The 21,417-nt window shown below is 42.2% G+C and overlaps 1 protein-coding gene across 1 annotated transcript; it reads left to right on the top strand.

Annotated features, from left to right (window-relative positions):
• Window positions 1-5,985: 5,985 nt before the first annotated feature.
• Window positions 5,986-21,363, top strand: frrs1a (ferric-chelate reductase 1a). The gene is made up of 16 exons (XM_035800274.2): window positions 5,986-6,177; window positions 7,157-7,355; window positions 7,685-7,824; window positions 7,969-8,063; window positions 8,201-8,348; window positions 10,349-10,531; window positions 10,622-10,720; window positions 11,093-11,240; window positions 12,498-12,611; window positions 12,844-12,959; window positions 13,043-13,129; window positions 14,640-14,737; window positions 15,088-15,146; window positions 15,824-15,967; window positions 19,263-19,342; window positions 19,694-21,363. The coding sequence occupies exons 1-16, from the start codon at window positions 6,169-6,171 to the stop codon at window positions 19,784-19,786; spliced, it is 1,812 nt and encodes a 603-aa protein (XP_035656167.1). The 5' UTR covers window positions 5,986-6,168; the 3' UTR covers window positions 19,787-21,363.
• Window positions 21,364-21,417: the final 54 nt, after the last annotated feature.

Below are 21,417 nucleotides of genomic sequence, written 5' to 3'. Positions count from 1 at the left end.
CTTCCTTGGATACATCATTGCTGTTGGGTATATGGAGGTGGATCCCGGAAAGGTGAGAGCGGTGGTGGATTGGCCCCAGCCCATGTCCAGAGTGCAGCTGCAACGCTACCTAGGATTTGCCAATTTCTATCACCGTTTTATCCGAGGTTACAGCACCCTGGCTTCCCCCGTCAGCACTCACCTCTCCCAAGGTCCCGTTCGCGTGGCCCCCAGCTGCTGACCGGACTTTCCTGGACCTTAAGCACTGCTCCACCACAGCTTCCATATTGATCCATCTGGACCTGTTCCGTCAGTTTGTGGTGGCGGTAGATGTGTCGGATGTCGGAGTGGGGGCTGTCCTGTCCCAGCATTCTGCCCTGGACCTTATTAAGCTGCATCCCTGTGCCTTATTCTTGGATTGTCTGTAACGCCACTGAGATAAATTATGATGTGGGGAATCGCTAATTACTTGCGGTGAAGAAGGTATTGGTGTAGTAGAGACACTGGTTAGAGGGGGCGGAACTTCCATTCATAGTGTGGACGGACCACAAGAACCTGGAATATCTCCGCACTGCCAAGTGTCTCAACTCCCAGAGACAATCCTACTCACCTCATGCCTGGCGGCAACCCTCGACTGGGGAATAGAGAACCAGGTACTTGAGGTGCAGGGGGGGGGGGCAGCTAAACAAATGTTTGTCGCAGATTCTACCCGCTCCCCGGTCCTGGAATGGGCTCATTCCTCCATGCTTGCCCGCCACCCTGGCTCCCGTCGGACCCTGGCCTTTGTGCGACAGCGCATTTGGTGGCCCACCATGGTCCCTGACGTCTCTTCGTTCACCACCTGCACTGTCTGTCCTCAGAACAAGACTCCTCGGCAAGCTCTGGCTGGCCTCCTTCAACCTTTTCCTGTCCCTCTCCTTCCCTGGTCACATATATCCCTGGAGTTCGTCACTGGTCTCCTTTGGTCTGATGGCAACACCACTATCGTCACTGCGGTGGACAGGTTTTCCAAAGCCGCCCATTTCATTCTCCTCCCCAAGCTACCTTCTGCCAAGAAGACAGCCCAGCTCATGGTGCAGCACGTCTTCAGGATCCATGGACTTCCGGTTTACACGGTCTCTGACCGCGGTCCTCGGTTCTCGTCTCAGTTCTTGAAGGCATTCTGCACCCTCATAGGGTCTTAGGCCAGCCTGTCCCCCGGGTTTCATCCTCATTCCAACGGCCAGTCGGAGCGTGCCAATAAGGACCTGGAGACGACTCTTTGGTGCCTCGTCTTGGCCAACCCCAACACCTGGAGCCAGCAACTCATGTGGGTAGAGTACGCCCGGGAACACCTTTCCCTGCTCGGCCACTGGGCTCTCGCCTTTCGAGTGCTCAGTGCGTTATCAACCTCCGCTCCTCCCAGAGGGAGAGGTCAACATACCCTCGGACCAGATGTTCGTCCACCGATATCGGCATCCCTGGAAGAGAGCTCGGTTCACTCTTCTCAAGAACACCTCCAGGTATCGTCAACAGGAAGACTGCCACCGGACCCCGGCTCCCCACTATCGTCTTGGGCAGAGGGTATGTCTGTCCACTCGGGATCTGCCCCTCCAGGTAGAGTACTGCAAACTTTCCCCCAGTTTTATCGGCCCTTTCCCCATCCTCAAGATCCTTAGCACCTCTGCTGTTCGTCTTCTGTTGCCCCACACCCTTCGTATACATCCCACAATTCATGTATCAAGGATTAAACCTCTGTCTCACAGTCCTGTCTCCTCTTTCCCTCTGCCGTTCTGTACCTCTTGACACTGCCCTGGATTACTGACCCCTGCCTGCCCTGGGCCTGCCTGCCGTTCTGTACCTTACAGACCCTGCCCTGGATTACTGACCCCTGCCTGCCCTGAGCCTGCCTGCCATTCTATACCTTACAGACCCTGCCCTGGATTACTGACATCTGCCTGCCCCCGAATTTTGTAAATAAACTTTTGTTATTTCGAACTGTCTGTATCTGGGTCTTATCCTGATGTCTGACAATAGGTGAACTCCAATCAAGTTGTAGAAACATCTCAACGATGGTCAATGGAAACAGGATGCACCTGAGCTCAATTTCGAGTGTCATCCCAAAGGGTCTGAATACTTACGTAAATAAGGTATTTCTGTTTTTTATTTTTAAGACATTTGCAAACATTTTAAAAAAAAATCTGTTTTTGGTTTGTCATTATGGAGTATTGTGTGCAGATTGAGGAGGAAAAATATATAATTTAATACATTTTAGAATAATGCTGTAATGTAACAAAATGTGGAAAAAGTCAAGAAGTCTGAATACTTTCCGAATGCACTGTATATTCCAGCATTTTGGATTTGAGATCAACTGTCACATTTAATTTGAGGGTATTTTCGTTCATATCTTTTTTTACCGTTTAGAAATTAAAGCACTTTATGTACACGATCTAATCCCCTGATTTTAAGGTGTCGTAAGTATTTGGACAAATTCACTTATAGTGTATTACGTTTTTAGTAAAAAGCTTAGTATTTGATCCCATATTCCTTAGCACACAATGACTACATTGCTTTGGTTGTGTTTCAGATTCAATTGTGCCCAGTAGAAAGGAATGTTCAATAATGGATTGTGTCAATTTGGAGTCACTTATTGTAAATAAGAATAGCATATGTTTCTGAACACTTCTAAATGAATGTGGGTGCTACCATGAAAATAATTGTAACCGTTTCGTTTTGAGGGCATGGTCTTTGTGCATCTGTAACTCGTTTAAATTGGGGGACTAGATGCATAAAGTGCTTTCATTTCTAAACCTAAAATAAAAGGTGACTTCCTGTACTGTTGCCTCGCATACAACAATTGATCTCAAATCCAAAACGCTGGAGTATAGAGCCAAATTAAACGTTTTCGCTTCACTGTCCAAATAAATGCACCAGGGAGTGTATGTCGAGTCAACATTTCTTCAAATTGTAATTGTAATTTTATTTTGAGATCTGCGTTTTGTGGTAAATGGCAATATTACAAGCCCGACAGCATACATCCTTGTTAGATTAATCAATAATATATATTTTGTGTGATTATCCTGTATGTGTTGTGTTCCATATCCATTACCTAGTTCAGGTCTCCATTGACTCTGCCCTACCCAAGAACCTGGTTGATACAGTACGGCATCACATTACTGCATCAGATGAGGTCATCCAAAACCATGATTATACTGCAGTTAGTCAATCAACAACCAAATATTTAATCGCATAGGTATAACCATGGTTTTAAATCTGATTATTGATGATGCAAATACTTTCTATGCATTAAAGGCTTTAGCTAATCCACTCCCTGTACTCCATGTCATGTGCTCTTAGAACTCCCCATCCCGGATCCGGGATCGTGACTACTGCTCAAGCTCATTACCATAACGCAACGTTAACGATTTCTGAAAATCGCAAATGAAATGAAATAAATATGCCTGTTCTCAAGCTTAGCCTTTTCTTAACAACACTGTCATCTCAGATTTTCAAAATATGCTTTTGAACCATAGAAAATCAATAATTTGTGTGAGTGTTGATAGCTAGTTTAGCATTTAGCGTAGCATTTAGCACAGAACATATTCACAAAAACCAGCAAAGCAATCAAATAAAATAATTTACCTTTGAAGAACTTCAGATGTTTCAATGAGGAGACTCTCAGTTACATAGCAGATGTCCAGTTTTTCCTGAAAGATTCTTTGTGTAGGACAAATCGCTCTGTTTTGTTACTACACATTTGGCTACCGAAACGAACCGAAAATTCAGTCACCTAAACGTCAAACTTTTTTTCCGAATTAACTCCATAATATCGACCGAAACAATGGCAAACTTTGTTTGAATCAATCCTCAATGTGTTTTGTCAAATATCTCTTCATTGATATGCCGTTCGTGGAAGCATGGTTTTTCTCAGAATCCCATGGAAAAATACCAGCAGCTGAGTTTTGCGCACCAATTTCCACGCAGGACACCGTGCGGACACTTGGCAAATGTAGTCTTTTATGGTCAATCTTCCAATGATATGCCTGCAAATACGTCACAATGCTGCAGAACCCTTGGGGAAACGATAGAAAGGGTAGGCTCATTCCTGGCGCATTCACAGCCATATAAGGAGACAATGCAAAACGTAGCTTCGGAAATCCTGTTCATTTCCTGGTTGCAGAAACATCTTGGTTTTGCCTGAAGCTTTTGTTCTAGGGCACTCACAGTGAAAATCTTTGCAGTTCTGGAAACGTCAGAGTGTTTTCTTTCCAAAGCTATCAATTCCATGCATAGTCGAGCATCTTTTCGTGACAAAATATTGCGCTTAAAACGGGCACGTCTTTTTATCCAAAAATGAAATACTGCCCCTAGAGTCTTATTATTAATTATTAAGAGACTGGCTTTACTGCCAATCTTCAGTTATGAACATTCTATCATTAATAAACTCGAGGAGAACAGAGGATTCGTTCCGGATTTGATCACCCTCACAGCTATCCTCCAATCACAATTATGCACATTTGGGAACGTTTTTTGTTCGTCCAGAAGAAACCAGTGAAGATAGTACAGTTGTTTAGTAATGAGTTTATAAACTCTGTGAAGCCAGTCTGTCAAAAGTTGATAGCTCATGCCTAAATTCTCAAACAATAATTCCAACCACAAAACGGGCCTAGCTAACATCTATATATGAGTTTTTTAAACTTTGTTATACATTCTAATTCTATTTGAGGCTCAACAAATGTTAATATTATTTCTGTCACGAACCGGCTCAAAGCACGTAACAAACAAGGAGACAACATGGAGGTAGAGAATAACAAAAATATATTTATTTAACTAAAGTAAACTAAATATAATTAACAATGGTGTGTGTGTGTAGTCAGTAATCAGTAGTGTAAGTGAGTGGTTGAGTGCATAAATGTGATGATGAGGGGTGTTGAAAGGTGCCAACGCAAACAACCACAAACAACCAAAAACAGCCACAAAAACGCCACAAAAATGCCACAACCAAAATCTGTGTCTGCATGGAGAGAGTCTCCTCAATGCTCAGTAAACAACGGACCTGATCGGACAGCTCAGAGCTTCCGCTCTTTTCTGTCCATAAGAAACAAATGGATTGGTGGAAGAGGCAGGGCAGGCCAGGAGCAAGGAAGGAGCGCGTGGTCAAGCAAGGCATCCCCCGAGGCTAGATGCCCTAAGGTTTTTATCAGAACAGGCGTAGATTAGTTTCACCTTTTTCTTTTCCCGACAGGAATTTGCGGTGTTTACTTTAAAAAATATTTATTTTTAATTTTTAAATAATAATAATAAAAAATAATAAAAACGTCATTAAAATTATAGCTCACAACTGTGCAGGGGAAGAGGGGTGGGGGTGCATTCACATATATCTACACACTTTCATATACACACAATTGATTTTATTATTTTTTTTAAAAGTTTATTTTTTCCTTTTTTGAAATTAGTATTATTTTTCCTGAATTTTTTAATATATATTTTTTTCTTCTCCTTTCTCCCCTTTCCTCTCTTCTAGGTCAGTTTCAGCATTATGGACATGTGTATCTGTGGTCCATGTGGTCTGTCCCACGGCTCCCTTCAGTGATGGGTTGTGAGTGGCTCTGTTGATGAACTTCTGGCCAATGATTGACTCTCTATTGTTGATTGAGGTCAGTCCAGATATGCTGTTAACGTAGTGATTGCTGATGTATTTTAGTATTTTAGTCTCTAAGCCATTTTTATTGTCATGTTTTGGACTATCTGTAGCCGATTCATCTGCTGTGGTGAAGCTGTTATCCTCTATGAATGGGGAAGAGGTGTATTTATCCTGGTACACACCCGGGCCCAGGTGTGTCCCATTTCGCTGACGACCCTCCCGGCTCCACCCACCGACATCCTATTAAGGAAAACAAGAGCAAAGAGAAAGAATTCGGCAGACAGAGTGGGAGGGTCGTCACAATTTCCAACAACCAATGAGCAACTCTGCTCTAATCCAGCGCATAACTTGAACATTGAGATTGCAGAAAAGCCCTTCTCTTTGGCAATGACAAGGAGTGGCAAGTGGAATGTTAGTTAAAGAGACCGGTACTCACACTATGTAAGCCATGCCTCTTCCCATACAAGGCAAGCCCACATTTGAGGAAGAACCGCCCAGGGCATGAGCTTTAAAAAGCCTTGCTCAGGCAATAAAACACATACTATCTTTTTCGCAAGCAGTAAAGTATGCTGGAGGTGAGTACATGGTCCGAGATATGTCCTTTAAACTGTCTTTTGTCCTAGTTCGTCAGTTCCCATACTGTCTTCCATTGGTTTGAAATGACCACATGCTTTATTTGGATTACTTAAAGCTTACTGCTAGAATAGTATTTTTCATTGGTTTGCTCAATGCTATGTCTGTTAACTTTCACTGTCTTAGCATGTGGCACATTCAAGAGCCTAACTGAGAAATACACTATATATGCAAAAGTATAAGGACACCCCTTCAAATTAGTGGATTTGGCTATTTCAGCCACACTCATTGCTGACAGGAACGGTACCTACCCCAATGCATAGTGCCAACTTAAGGTTTGGTGAAGGAGTAATAATGGTCTGGGGCTGTTTCATGTTTCGGGCTAGGCCCTTTAGTTCCAGTGAAGGGAAATCTTAACGCAACAGCCCACGATGACATTCTAGATGCTTCTGTGCTTCCAACTTTGTGGCAACAGTTTGGGGAAGGCCAGTTCCTGTTTCAGCATGACAATGCCCCTGTGCACAAAGCGAGGTCCATACAGAGATGTTTTGTTGAGAGCGGTGTGGGATAACTTGACTGGCTTGGACAGAGCCCTGACCTCAAACCCGTGAAACACCTTTGGGGATGAATTGGAACATCGACTGTGAGCCAGACCTAATCTCGCAACATCAGTGACAGACCTCACAAGTGCTGTTGTTGAATGGACACAAGTCCCCACAGCAATATTCTAAAATCTAGTGGCAAGCCTTCACAGAAGAACGGAGGCTGTAATAGCAGCCAAAGGGGGACCAACTCCATATTAACCCCCATGATTTTGGAATAAGATGTTCGACGAGCAGGTGTCTACATACTTTTGGTCATGTAGTGTATCTGCAAGTGGTACATTTGTAGGTGGTAATAATGGTTATTGATATAGCCATTGATCATGTGCTTGCCTTCAAGGGTGTGTAGTATTAGAGGGTTTTATTTTGTCTTTTTTAGATGGGTGGGAGGCTATGGACCATCCAGCTGTTAGTTCAGACTCTTTGTTTGACATCAGTTGACGCCTTCTCCAATGGAAAAGTGACTGAAGCCTGCGGGAGTATGATGCCAAAACATGGCCATGCCCCCAATACCACCCAACCTCCCTACACTCTGGCTGTCAATGTCACTGAATTCAGTTCTGGAGATTACATCCAAGGTAATGACAACAGTTTGTTAATACAAGAGGAATATATTCAGACGATGGGAATAGAAAGCTTCTTAAATTGTTTAACTCCAATGTAATCAGGGTTTTCAGGGTGTTTCCAAACAGAAGTAGAGGTTTGTCAATACATTTCCCATCGTCTGTTTTTCCTAGAGCTCTTGTGCACAATAATCTGAACAGTAACATGCTAGGATCAAAAGAGGATGTGAATAATCCAGAGGACTAGACATCCGTCCCCTTTTATCAGCATTTTATTCAGTTGGCATTGACTTGTTCTGGGTACAACAGAAGCACACTCCTACACTGTCATATAATGTCCCTAGTTACCATATCTGGAACAACATACTTCGAGGGATTCCTGCTCGAGGCTCGGAATGCATCCAATCCGGACACTGACGCTGTCGGCTCCTTCATCCTGACCAATCCTAAAACCACACAACTGTTGCAATGTGGCCACACTCCGGTAGGCCTACTTACCTTTATGCAAATGCATTTATTTTCATTTGGCTCGGAATGAGTCCTTTACAATGACCTCCGGTTACACATGGGCTCAATACGCTACATTTCTTGCAATTTATTATAGTTTAAAATTTGTGTTGCTATTTAGGATTCAGCTGTCAGTCACACAAGTGATGCCAGACAGACACAAATCGTGGTAATCTGGAAAGCTCCCCAAAACTCACCCGACGCTGTCAAATTTCTGTGAGTGTTTAGAGTCCATCTGCATTCCCTTTCTCACACATGAATTTCCATGACATGCTATGGTCATTTACAATCTACAGCAAAAAATATATATCCTGAGTGTACAGTTAACAATGCATTTGTGTTTCTGAATTAAGTGTGACCGTAGTGGCTCATTACAAGACTTTCTGGGTGAAAATCCCTGGTCCTGTTGTGTCTCAGAGTGGGGTAACTCCCATCCCACCTAAACCCACCACACCTTCCACTACCATAAAGACGACAACTCCCTCTGTGTTGCCCAGACCAGTAAGTCATACAGTGCATCCGGAATGTATTCATACCCCTTGAGACGATCTACATTTTGTTACGTTACAGCCTTATTCTAAAATGAATTAAATTGTTTTTTCATCATCACTGTACATACAGTACCCCATAATGACAAAGCAGATATAGGTTTAGACATTTTAGAAAATGTATTTTTTTTTAACTAACTGAATGTCACATTTTACATAAGTGTTCAGACGCTTTACCCAGGTCCTTGTTAAAGCACCAGTGATTACAGCCTCAAGTCTTCTTGGGTATGACGCTACAAGCTTGGCACATCTGTATTTGGGGAGTTTTTCCCCTCCAGCTCTGTCAGGTTGGATGGGGAGCGTCACTTCACGGCTATTTTCAGGTCCCTCCAGAGATCTTAGATCAGGCGCAAGTCCAGGCTCTGGCTGAGCCACTCAGGGACATTCAGAGACCTGTCCCTGAAGCCACTCCTGCGTTGTCTTGGTTGTGTGCTTAGGGTCATTGTCCTGTTGGAAGGTGACCCTTTTCCCCAGTCTGGGGTTCTGAGCGCTCTGGAGCAGGTTTTCATCAAGGATTTCTCTGCTTTGGTCCCTTGATTTTTTTTCCCCCTTAACCTGACTAGTCTCCCAGTCCCTGATACTGAAAAACATTCCCACACCATGATGCTGCCACCACCATGCTTCACCGTAGGGGTGGTGCCAGGTTTCCTCCAGATGTGACGCTTGGCATTCAGGCCAAAGAGTTCAATCTTGGCTTCTCATCAGACCAGAATCTTGTTTCTTATGGTCTTAGTCCTTTAGGTGCCATTTGGCAAACTCCAAGCGGGCTGTCAAATGTTTTGGTTCCCTTCAGATCTGTGCCTTGACAAAATCCTATCTTGGAGCTCTATGGCTAATTCCTTAGATTTCATGGCTTGGTTTGCACTGTCAATATGGATCTGGAATTTGCACGTGCAAGCCAAGTGCCACCACTGTGATCAGTAGCACTGTCAAAGCTGTCCAGGAGTCTGCAAACACCGGCCACAAATTGTGTTTACAATAGTGTTGGTTGGAAAGCATTATTAGTACCTAGTTAGCACCAATACAACCAGCCTGAAAACAATGACTAGTAGAAACTGCAGTCATTTTCACTGTTCTTAGCAATGATTTAGGAATCCTTGTAAGTATTAGCTAGGTAGCTACTTGTTCAATTTCAATAGGCGGAACAACTTCAGTTCATGAAAATAAATAGCTAGCCAGCTACTTAACCCTGTTGCCCAAAGCTAACATTAAAGTAGCAAGCTAGCTTCATCTGGCTAGTGAGACTTGACCAGACTGGGTTATCTGTTGAGAAGCTAGCCACAATAAGGATTAGGCACAATAGTGGAAGTTGCAGTTTGCTTCAAAATTAAAAGTACCTCTTTGAAAGTGTGGTATACAGTTAGTGGAATCATGCCATATTTAGACAAGGTTGGAATGTGAAGCAATGAAATGGTGTATCAGTCTACTCTGTGACACCCACAGAACACAACTGAAGAGTTTACGCAAATATTATCGCATGACTGTGATATCACCTCTCCAGTCAGCCTATTCTGTGTACTGACATTCATATTGCGCTGTACAGCTTTGTAGGTAACTATAGAATGCTTAAAGGTTGCAGAATTTTAAATATCGGTATCATTTTTTTGGGGGGTGGCAATGGAAATATCAGGTATCGGCCAAAAAGTCTCAAGGATGATCAATGGAAACAGGATGCACCTGAACACTATTTCAAGTCTCATGGCAAAGGGTGTGAAATTATGTAAATGTTTAAATGGGGTAGTGTGTAGATTGAGAAATGTTTATTTAATCCATTTTACAATAAGGCTGTAACATAACAAAATGTGGAGGAAGGGTTCTGAATGCTTTCTGAAAGCACTGTGTAATGGAATATAAACAGTGTACATTACTGTATGTTTTGGTACAGAACCCCCCCATTCATGCTCTGTCGGTTTCTCTCACTGTCTCCTTTCTTGAATCCCTCTCCTGTCTCAGTTCAGCTCAGTGGGCTGTGGCCAACAGAAGTCCTGCCTGTTGGACCCAGTGGGATGTGACCCGGAAAAAGATCCATCGTGCTTCTTCCTGTCGTTTGCCCCCAAGGGTCAGACTGTGGTGTTTGAGCTCAGTGGGCCCTCAGATGGCTACATTGCCTTCGCCCTCTCCCATGACACATGGATGGTAAGTTAGCATTGGTTGATAACTTGCTAGATAAGGTACTGTAGCATTTGGCTGTAACAGTATGCTCTTCCTTCCTTATTCTGTTGATAGGGGGATGATGACATGTACCTATGTGTGAGGGATGACAGCTTGGTGGATGTGAGCGCAGCTTATGTGAAAGGAAGGTCCTACCCACAGGAGGCCTCTGAGGTGAAACTCCACAGTATATGACTTGAATTGTCTCTTCTATAGACCCACCTGCTAGGGTTCAATATTTTACAAGTGTTCCATCCAGAGAATAAATCCCTTTTGTCCCAGGTAACACGGTATTTCCCGCCAAAACCGGCTATAGCTTACCGCCATCGTGCGTTCGCTCTTTCAAACTACAGGTGACTTCTATTGGCTGCTGTTAACATTCAGCAAACAAGATGTTGCGTCCCTCTTTTGAGTAGTTTATTAGCATAAGAAATGCAACAAACACAAAGTTCAGCAAGCTATTCTAGTCAAGCTTTTCCTGCATGGGACTCAAAGTTAAGGATTGGCAGATAGCTATAGACATGCCATTATTTCCTTTTCCTATAGAATGTTCTTACAGATGTGGCCTGGAGATTGGCGGATGGAGTCATTCAGTGTCAGTTTCGTCGACAAGTTCTTGTCCCACAGGACCCGACCCGGTTTAGCCTGGACGCACAGTACTACCTGTTCATGGCATACGGTGAAGCTGAAAACGGTGAGTTGCAATATGATATACAATCATGGTATGGTTTTGTACCTGTCCAATAAGATGTCCAATATGGTTACCAACAACAAAGGGCAGAATGCAAAAATCATATTGATCAGATTTGAGCACACAGGTATAGATAGACCTGTGATAGTTTTATTGTAAACCTCTTAAGCCCTGTTTCCATTGGCACTTAAAATTAGGGCCAAATTCGAGCTGTTCAAATGGAATTCTCAAATTTGCGCTTGTTCGGTGGAAACCTGGGCCAGCACAGCCCATTTTCACAACTGGTGCCAGTTCAATTAGAATTTGAGCTAGTGACACCTTTACTATGCAACCACCAGCTGATCACTGCTGGATGCTGACACAAAATAAATTTAAAAAATGTTAAATTTTGATAGTGATAGTTTTTATTGTAGTAGTGTGTTGGGGTACTGGAAAGGTCTTCCACACATTTTAATAGCTCTCTAATTACTGTACAAGGAAGGGCTGTAATTGCAAATTGTTTCCTTTATTACATCCATTAGCAGATTGTCTTTTGCATACATATACATATCTTTTACACTTTATCATAAAATATAAATGCAACTTCAGATCTGGTTCTTTAGGATCTAAGCTCCCTGACTTTACTCTAGTTATCGCCTAGCTCACAAAAATGTCACGTCAGTGTTTTCTGTCGACTCAGGTCAAGGATTTTGTGGTTTATGAGGTTGGCTGGTGTTATTGCCCTCAGCAAAGTCTCATAACAAATATTTATTTCACATTTTTAATGACACCCACGCTTCCGCAACTGACTACCATGACAGTAAATGTCAAATCAATTCTGTGTGTATATATATACACACACACACAACTTAATCATTTTAGGTGCATTGTGAAGAAAAAGGAAATGCTTTTCACCATAATGACCTGTTTATGACACTAGATAAGGTTGAGGGTCGAGAGGCAACGAGTTTAACGCTGGCTCTGAAGTGACTTTGTATTATGCACACAATAGCGTGCAGCCTTTTAACTGTAGGCAATATTTCTATAGATGGCGTCTCCCCCGTTATATCCCACTGAGCACAGATGTCAATTCCACGTTGGTATAACTTAATTTCATTGAAATGACATGGAAACCATATTGATTCAACCTTAAGTGTTCCCAGTGGGATGTCACCTTCACTGACCTCTGTCACTCATGGTGACACATTACCCATATGAGAAGCCTGTAGCTACTGTAAATGACTTGCTGCTAACTTGTCTCTCTCGAACCATTGTTTTGAGGCGAGGTGAACAGGCATGACCGCCAACCCCTCATATCCTCACAGCAGTCGGTCATCAACGGCCCAGCAGAGATTCTCAATGGCTCTCGATCACCACTTCTCATGAAAGTTCACAGTGAGTGGACTGGAGACTGAAAAATGATAGGCAAACAAATGTAGAATTCTGTAACTACATAAAACCAACATTTAGCTCTGTGCGCAATACCAAGTCAATATGTCATGTCAGACGTGTCCACAATTTGATACATGCAGCATTTTACAACTTGATTTATGAATGCTTATGGCTCCTCTAAAAGTGTTGCTCTGATTCCCATCTGTAATACCTGCTATCTCTTTTGTAATATCAGGCGTACTGATGTTAATTGCCTGGATGTTGGCTGGAAGCACGGGTACTTTCATAGCCAGCTACTTCAAGCCTGATTGGCCAGAGAGAACATTGTTTGGTCAGAGAATTTGGTTCCAGGTATGTGAAAGAAACTGAAGGTTGTCTGTACATATGTCACTGCTTGAAGGTGATAAGCATCAACGTGTCCTGTGTTTGTCCAGGTGCATCGAGGGCTGATGATATTAACAGTGCTGCTTACCTGTGTGGCCTTCACTCTTCCCTTCATCTACAGAGGAGGTTGGAGTAAGGTAAGCTAGTAAGCATTAGCACACACAAAATCCCTCTTATTCTGCCTCACACCTGCGATGTTATACACTGCCTTAACCTTGTTTAGCCAGCAGAGGGCATTGCATCTTGTTGTTTGATGAGGATATTTTGAGTGCCTAACTATAATGTAACTGTCATGGACCGATTCAACCAAATCTTAAAAAAAAAAAAAAAAAATTATTGACTCGATGGAGGAACGTAGTCAGAAGTCCTGATGCATGTCTTGCTCGAGCTGTGAATGCAACTGCTTCACCTCTGCTGCTCACAGGCAATGTGTATTGGAAGAGATTTCTGAATGTTCTTTGCCCAGCATACACCCCTCCAACCAGACATGCTTTATCTACTCATTTGTTGGATGCAGAGTTCAAGTGAAGGAAAGCAAATCATCAAGAAAGCAGACTGTATTGCAATCTCTGATGGGTGGTTGAATGTTCCTGGGCAAGGAATAATTAACTCCATCTCAGCCAGTATTCTACAAGAGCACAGACAAGGGACAACCGACACACCGGTCTCTACATTGCAGATGAGCTGAAGGCATTCCTCAATGACCTTGGACCAAGAAGGTATTTTCTCTGGTGACTGACAATGCTGCGACCATGAAGGCTGCTTGGTCTAAAGTGGAGTCTTACCCTCACATCACACCCATTTTGATGTGCTGCCCATGTGTTGAATCTGCTCCTCAATGACACCATGGCACTAAAAACAATGGATACACTCTAAAAGAGAGCCAAGGAAATGGTTAGGTATGTGAAGGGTCATCAAGTTGTAGCAGCAATCTACCTCACCAAGCAAAGTGAGAAGAATAAGAGCACCACACTGAAGCTGCACAGCAACACCCGTTGGGGTGGTGTTGGTATCATTTTTGACAGTCTCCTGGAGGGGAGGAGTCTCAATCCCTTTCTTCTGTTCAGTGAAATCATCTCATGAAGAGTCAACTCATTTAATTAATTAAAGTTCAATTCCTAACTAAATTGTTATTTCTATTGGAAGGATTTAATAATTTGCAGTCGTCTACTTATGATAAGGTAAAAGGTTTGTTTCTGTCTCCATATGATATGGTAGATGTATCCAATGCAAAGAACATCTACATTTTAAATTGTATTAATTTGCATATATTCCCACAAAGTTTCCACCTCAATATTCCCCAAAATGTGCAACTTCTAGACACAAGGAATAAACAGTAACTAACGAGTTAAAAAATTAACATGGCTCTATACAGGGAGTACCAGTACTGAGTCGCTGTGAAAGTGTACGAGAACTGAGGTAGCCATGTACAGATAGGTAGGAGTAAAATGACTCGGCAACAGGCCAGATAATTGTGTGACATCAGTGCATGTGTGTAAGGACATATGACTGTGTGCTGGGGTGTAAGTATGTGTGGGTAGAGTCCAGTGGGTGTGTATTAGTTAGGTCAATTTAGGTAGTTTGCTTGCATTGAGGGCTTTAGTGTTTAATACAGAGCCATTTTGTCTTTCTGGTGTCTGTCTCCAGCATGCCGGGGCCCATCCCTACCTGGGATGTACTGTACTAGCCCTGGCTCTCCTTCAGCCTATCATGGCCACTCTCAGACCTCCCCCTGACTCCTCCAGGTAAAGCCCAATTGACTACCAACTGTACTCCATACTGCAATGGAAGATTCTAATGCTGGAAATGCTTTGCTAAACTGCTCGTAAACATTATTACGTAGACCTCATGCTAAACGGTTTATAATACACACATTTGGTGATATTGAATGAAAATATGTACATTGCCATGATCAAAATCATTTGTTATAGGTTAAAAACAAATTAAGTGCTACCATTACCCATACAAGTAATGGCTGGATTGTATATTGACTCTGGTGCCCCCGTTTTCTCTATCCATTCCATGGCTGTGATATAATAAGTGTTATTCTATTATTAGCCTGTATTCCTACCACTGAGATGTTCTTTCTGTGCAGGAGGTGGGTGTTTAATTGGCTGCATTGGGGAGCTGGCACTGTTGCTGAGATTATGGCTGGTTAGTCAACCTTCTGGAAATTCTTCTGTTCTTTTAGTACATATTTGATAGTCACGCTAAATAACCTAACACATACAAAGTCCTAATTTTGTCTTATTGAATGTCACTGTTACTGAGTAGCTAGCTGAGGATCACTTCCCATTAAGTAAATCCTGTTTTGGGCCAGGATTTTTTCCTGACCATGTGACTTTACCAGGAAAAGCTCAGGGTCCTATCTATAACTAGTGGTGCATTCACGGAATGTCGGAGTCAACAGAAATATAACGTTTTACTTGAACAACCCTCCAAGTCATGTGAAGATTAGTTTTTACCTGAGTGGCTGAGTTTCGTTTCACCACTGACATCTCACCTTTTCAACTAAAACATGACAACCAATCAGTTTCACAAGCTTATCCATGTGGATAATTAAGATAGTTTGACAGTATTGTCACACTAGCTTACTGTATCATTAGCAACGTTAGCTATCTTTTCTAGTTAACTTTTTAGCTAATTGTTCCGACTTCTAAAGCACTTGACCACAATCATATCGGACTTACAACTTCCTCATTGGGAGGTTTCCCACTTCCGACGAGCATGTGAATGCAGCATTGGGCCCTGAGTTTTTCCTGGTCCGGTCACATGGTCAGGGAAAACCCTTATCCTTTATCATGTGATACACTCTTCCTGTTGTGATGCAGTGGCGGCCATGTTTTTGGGGATGGGCCAGCAATCTGTGCTCCTGCCTCACTCCTGGCGCCTGGTGGTTCTCGCTGGGTTCCTGGCATGGGTCGTTCTCTTGAGGGTGCTTCTTGGGCTCCATAAAAAAGGCTACATTAAAACACGTAAGGAATCGGTTGATCTCCATTAGTTGTGACATCAGTGAGAAGTTATTTTTATAGGTGACAAGTTGAATCTTTCATCCAACTTTGATGTGCAAATGCATTCCTTTCTTGCTATATGCCAACTTTTTGAATTCTTGAAATGAGCAGTTATTCACACGATTAGTGTGTATCGAGTTAAGACATCCTCACATTTATTTCAACCTTCATAACTGGTTATACAATGCATTCGGAAAGTATTCAGACCCCTTGACTTTTTCCATATTTTGTTATGTTACAGCCTTATTCTAAAATGTATTCCTGTATTATTGCCCCCCCCCCTCAATCTACACGCAATACCCCATAATGACAAAGCAGAAATGGATTTTTTTTTTAAAAGTTTGAGAATTTATATATAAAAAAAGGGAAGTCTTGAGACCCTTTGCTATGAGACTTGAAATTGCGCTCCGGTGCATCCTGTTTCCATTGATCATACTTGATGTTTCTACAACTTGATTGGAGTCCAACTGTGGTATATTCAATTGATTGGACATGATTTGGAAAGGCGCACACCTGTCTATATAAAGGTCCCACAGTTAACAATGTCAGAGCAAAAACCAAGCCATGAGGTTGAAGGAATTGTCCGTAGAGCTCCAAGGGGATTGTGTCAAGGCACAGATCAGGGGAAGTGTACCAAACAATTTCTGCAGGATTGAAGGTCCCCAAGAACACAGTGGCCTTAAATGGAAGAAGTTTGGAACCACCAAGACTCTTCCGAGAGCTGGCAGCCCAGCCAAACTGAGCAATCAGGGGAGAAGGGCCTTGGTCAAGGAGGTGACCAAGAACCCAATCGTCACTCTGACAGAGCTTCAGATTTCCTCTGTGGAGATGGGAGAACCTTCCAGAAGGACAACTATCTCTGCAGCACTCCACCAATCAAGCCTTTATGGTAAAGTGCCAGACAGAACTCACTCCTCCAGTAAAAGGCACATGACAACCCGCTTGGCGTTTGCAAAGGGGATAGGGTCTAGTTTCCTGAATTTCTGCCTGACTGACGTTCTTAAAGTGAACTTCCTGTTACTCAGGTCCAGAAGCCAGGATATTCATATAGGAAACACATGTTTCCACAACTGTTAAAATAATGTCTGAGACTAACAGAATTGATATGGCAGGTGAAAAAACAACCAGAATTTGAGGCCCCAGGCTCTTATGGAAAGCTATTGTTCCTATGTAATTCCAGCTCCCAGTTTGCAATTCCTATGGCTTCCACAAGATGTCAAGTCTTTGTTCAAGGTTTCAGGCTTGTTTCTTAAAATGAGCAAGAATTGAGTTTTAGTAAAAAGAGCACTTTCGGCCAACTACTCCTTTTACTTTCCTATTGAACATATTACTTTTTGTATGAAATATTATAGTTTATTTACATTTTAGGGTACCTGAGGATTAAATGGATGTCATTTGACTTGTTTGGATACATTTTAGCAGTAGCTTTTTGGACTGCATGTTGAACGAGTGGATTACTGAAATCGCTGGTCCCAGCTAAATTGACTTTTTGGGATATAAAGAAGGATTTTATCTAACAAAACGACCATGTTGTAGCTGGGACTCTTGGGATTGCAAACAGGAAGATTTTCAAAAGTAGGTGACTTATTTAATCGCTATTTGTGATTTTGTGACGCCTGTGCTGGTTGAGAAACATGTTGATGTGGGGCGCCGTCCTCAGACAATTGCATGGTATGCTTTCTTTGTAAAGCCTTTTAGAAATCAGTTAGATTAACAAGAATTTCAGCTTTTAAATGATATAAGATACTTGTATGTTTAATATTACGATTATTTATTTGATTTGCGCTCCCTCCAATTTCACCGGATGTTGTCGACAGCTGTCCCGCTAAAGTGTACTTTACACATTTCATTACATTTTTATATATTGCTACTAAAATTAAATCACAATTAATATATATAATAATATTTCAAACAACTGCGTTATCATGAGAACTTATCAGTCCAAAACGATGTCCTCTCGGTTCAAAAAAATATTACTCCATTTGGGAATCGCTAAATGAATCATCCTCCAACAATCTGTCTCACTTTCCTGATCAATTTTTCTTCTAAAATTGTGTACATCTTTATTTAGCTTTCCCTGACTTAGTCGCCATACTGATTTGATATACTGTATAAATAGCTGAAGATGCGCTTTACCAAAATAATGCTGTGCGTAACATGCGTGGCTCCTTCTGGTATGAATATTCAATGGCGAATGACCCTCTTTATGCTGGAGTTTACTACATGGGTTGGTCTTCCAACACAAACATTACATATTGCTGTTTACCTCGGCTCATTGGCTATCGACCCAGCTAGATTTCAAGACTATCAGTGGTCACTGGGTTAAATTAGTCAATCAACGAAACAGAGGTCATATCATTGGTGCACAAGGATGTCATTACTTGTCTTCAAATCGGTTTCTTTCAGTCAATACGTCCCGCGAAATGACCACGTTTGGTTGTTACAAACCAGTTTGATTGCAATGAAACCAAACATGACTGGATAAAGTCACTTTGTATTTACATCGAATGTGTCATCAAATGGAATGAGACAGAATTCACAAGCGGTTCACAAAATGTTTCGTGTTAGGCTATAAAAAATGGATTTCATCAAAAAGACCATTGTTTAACAATGAGCATTCTGATTGCAAACAGGAAGATTGTTAAAGGTAAATGATTTATTTCATTGTAATTTGATTTTTGTTTTTTTGTTACGCCTGTGCTGGTTGAAATAGTTTCTTTTTATGGTGCTTTGTTCTCAGATAATTGCATCGTATTCTTTCGCAGTAAATCCTTTTTAAATCTGACCGCAGTTGGATTAACAAGATTCTAGGCTTTCGGGGGAAGTTGGATGAGTTTTGTGATGAGAATCTCTTGGTTAACAGTATCAAAAGCCTACCTTAGGTCCAGAAACACAGCCCCAACAACACCCCCTTTGTCCATCTTGGACTTCACATTTTCCAGAAGAAAGCATGTGTCCTACCCAAGAAGACTTGAGACTGTAATCGCTGCCAAAGGTGCTTCAACAAAGTTCTGAGAACATATGTACTGTAATTATGTTTCAGTTTTTTTATACTGTATACATTTGGAATGTATAAACGTGTATTTGCTTTGTCCATTATGGGGTTGTGTAGATTTGAGGGGGAGAACTATTTTATAAGGTTGTAATATAACATGTGGAAAGTCAAGGAGTCTGAATACTTTCTGACTGCAATATATGTGTAAATGGCCCATATGCTATATTCCTTCAAGGTAAATAATTTTTTCCCTGTTTTTTTTAGGATTTTGTGACTTTGTTTCCAAAGCGAGTGACACTGATCAGCAACGGATTCTTGCTGACGACTCAGAGGACAGCACTTGGGTAAGTCCATAAGCACAGATTTAAGGGTTTATCTCTGAAGATTTTAAATAATTTGAAGTGTATAGAACAGTAAGAATTCAACTTTGAAGCCAGATGTAGTTTTAAGATGAACTCTTTTCTTGGACATGTTTTTATGAAGTCAGCTTTGTCTGATTAGACCCTGTAGATGCTATTTGATTGTTCAGGAGTAAATGTATGGGATTTACTAGCAACTGCTGGAACCCAAATCTTGGCACCCAGAACCAAATCAACTGCTGGTTTTTAGCTACTCATTTGATATTAAGGCTGTCATGACAGATTGGTGCAAAGTCTATAATATTGTGCACTTTTGACAATTTGTTCCCCCCACAGGATGCATGGTTCAAAATGGTTGCCCTTCTTGCCTTTGTTATTGGGAATAGTGGGTTCCTGATCAGCTTAATTCACACCATCAGTGGATTGTGATGAATCTGTGAGAAGGGCCATTCCATGGTACATGACAACTCACTGTCTGGAGGAAAGGTGGAGGATCCTGATTCTTATTCACATACCGGCCACAGGCAGATCAAAGTACTGAACCAGATCTAATATATATATATATATATATACAAAAAAATACTGGATAGATTATCCATTTCACACGCACATCAAAAGTATTTCTGCACTATTGATTTTGCACTAATGTTCTTATCCCAACTTCTCAGGAAATGCAGTTGTACACTCAGCAGCCAGTTTATTAGGTATACCGTCCCGATCACAAAAATAGCTCGCTCCTTCAGACAGTCACGTGGCCGTGGCTTAGTGTATATACACTGTAAAGCAAGCAGACGGGCATCGAGCACAGGAGGCTGCTGAGGGGAGGACAGCTCGTAATAATTGCCTGAACCGAGCGACTGGAATGGTATCAAACGCATGGAAGCCATGTTTGATGTATTTGATACCGTTCCACTAATGCCTCCAGCATTACCACAAACCTGTCCTCCCCAATTAAGGTCCCACCAACCTCCTGTGGCATCGAGGCATTCAGTTACTGTTCGACTGAACATTCGAATTGGCGAAACGAGTGACCTAAGCGACTTTGAGCGTGGCTGTACACACACACACACACACACACACATGTCTAGGGTTTGCCGCGATGGGGGCGACAAACATCCAGTCAGTGGCAGTCCTGTAGGCGGAAACAGCTTGTTGATGTAAGGTCTAAAGAGAATGGCAAGAATTGTGCAAGCTAACAGGTGGGCCACAAACAATGGCGCAGTACAACAGTGGTGTGCAGAATGGAATCTCGGAACGCAAAACTCTGCTATCCTGTCACAGATGGGCTATTGCAGCAGACCACCGCTCCTTTCAGCTATTAACAACTCTTCATTGGGCCGTGATCACCAACACTGGACAATTGACGAGTGGAAAAAAATATTGCCTGGTCTGAAGAAACCCGGTTCCTGTTGTGTCATGCTAATGGCAGACAGGATTTGGCATAAGTAGCAGAGTCCATGGACCATCCTGCCTAGTGTCATCGGTACAGGCTGGTGTGGGGAATGTTTTCCTGCCATGTGTTAGGTCCCTTGATACCAATTGAGCAACAACTGCCACAGCGTATCTGAACATTGTTCCTGACCAAACTCAATAGAGCATCTTTGGGATGAGATGGCACGGGCTGTTCGCAGCATGAATGTACCGCCATCCAATCGACATTAACTCTGATGCCTTCATGTCAGCATGGACCAACATCCCTGTGGAACGTTTGACACCTTGTAGAATTCCGGCTTTCTGGATGCAAAGGGGGGTCTGACTCGGTACTAGATGGGTGTACATAAACTGTCCACTGAGTGTATAATGCATTTCAATATCTCGACACAGCCTTGTCCCATGAGTTCATGTTTATTACATTTTACATCTGCGAAGTGTTGCTGAATATATGTAAGGGAGAATCCACAATGTTAATGAATAATTACAAATTCACTTTGTTGAATTGTTATGTTTCCAAAACAGAAATGATCCTGTAGTATAATATTGTTAAATAAATAAATTTCCAAATGTAATTCCCTTCCTGTGGCTGTACATTTTTATTGGATTTACAGCTAGCTTCCCCATCA

The sequence above is a fragment of the Oncorhynchus keta genome, chromosome 23 (genome assembly GCF_023373465.1).
Source record: "Oncorhynchus keta strain PuntledgeMale-10-30-2019 chromosome 23, Oket_V2, whole genome shotgun sequence".
Lineage (NCBI taxonomy): Eukaryota > Metazoa > Chordata > Actinopteri > Salmoniformes > Salmonidae > Oncorhynchus > Oncorhynchus keta.
This window is presented reverse-complemented; position numbering and strand designations above follow the sequence as displayed.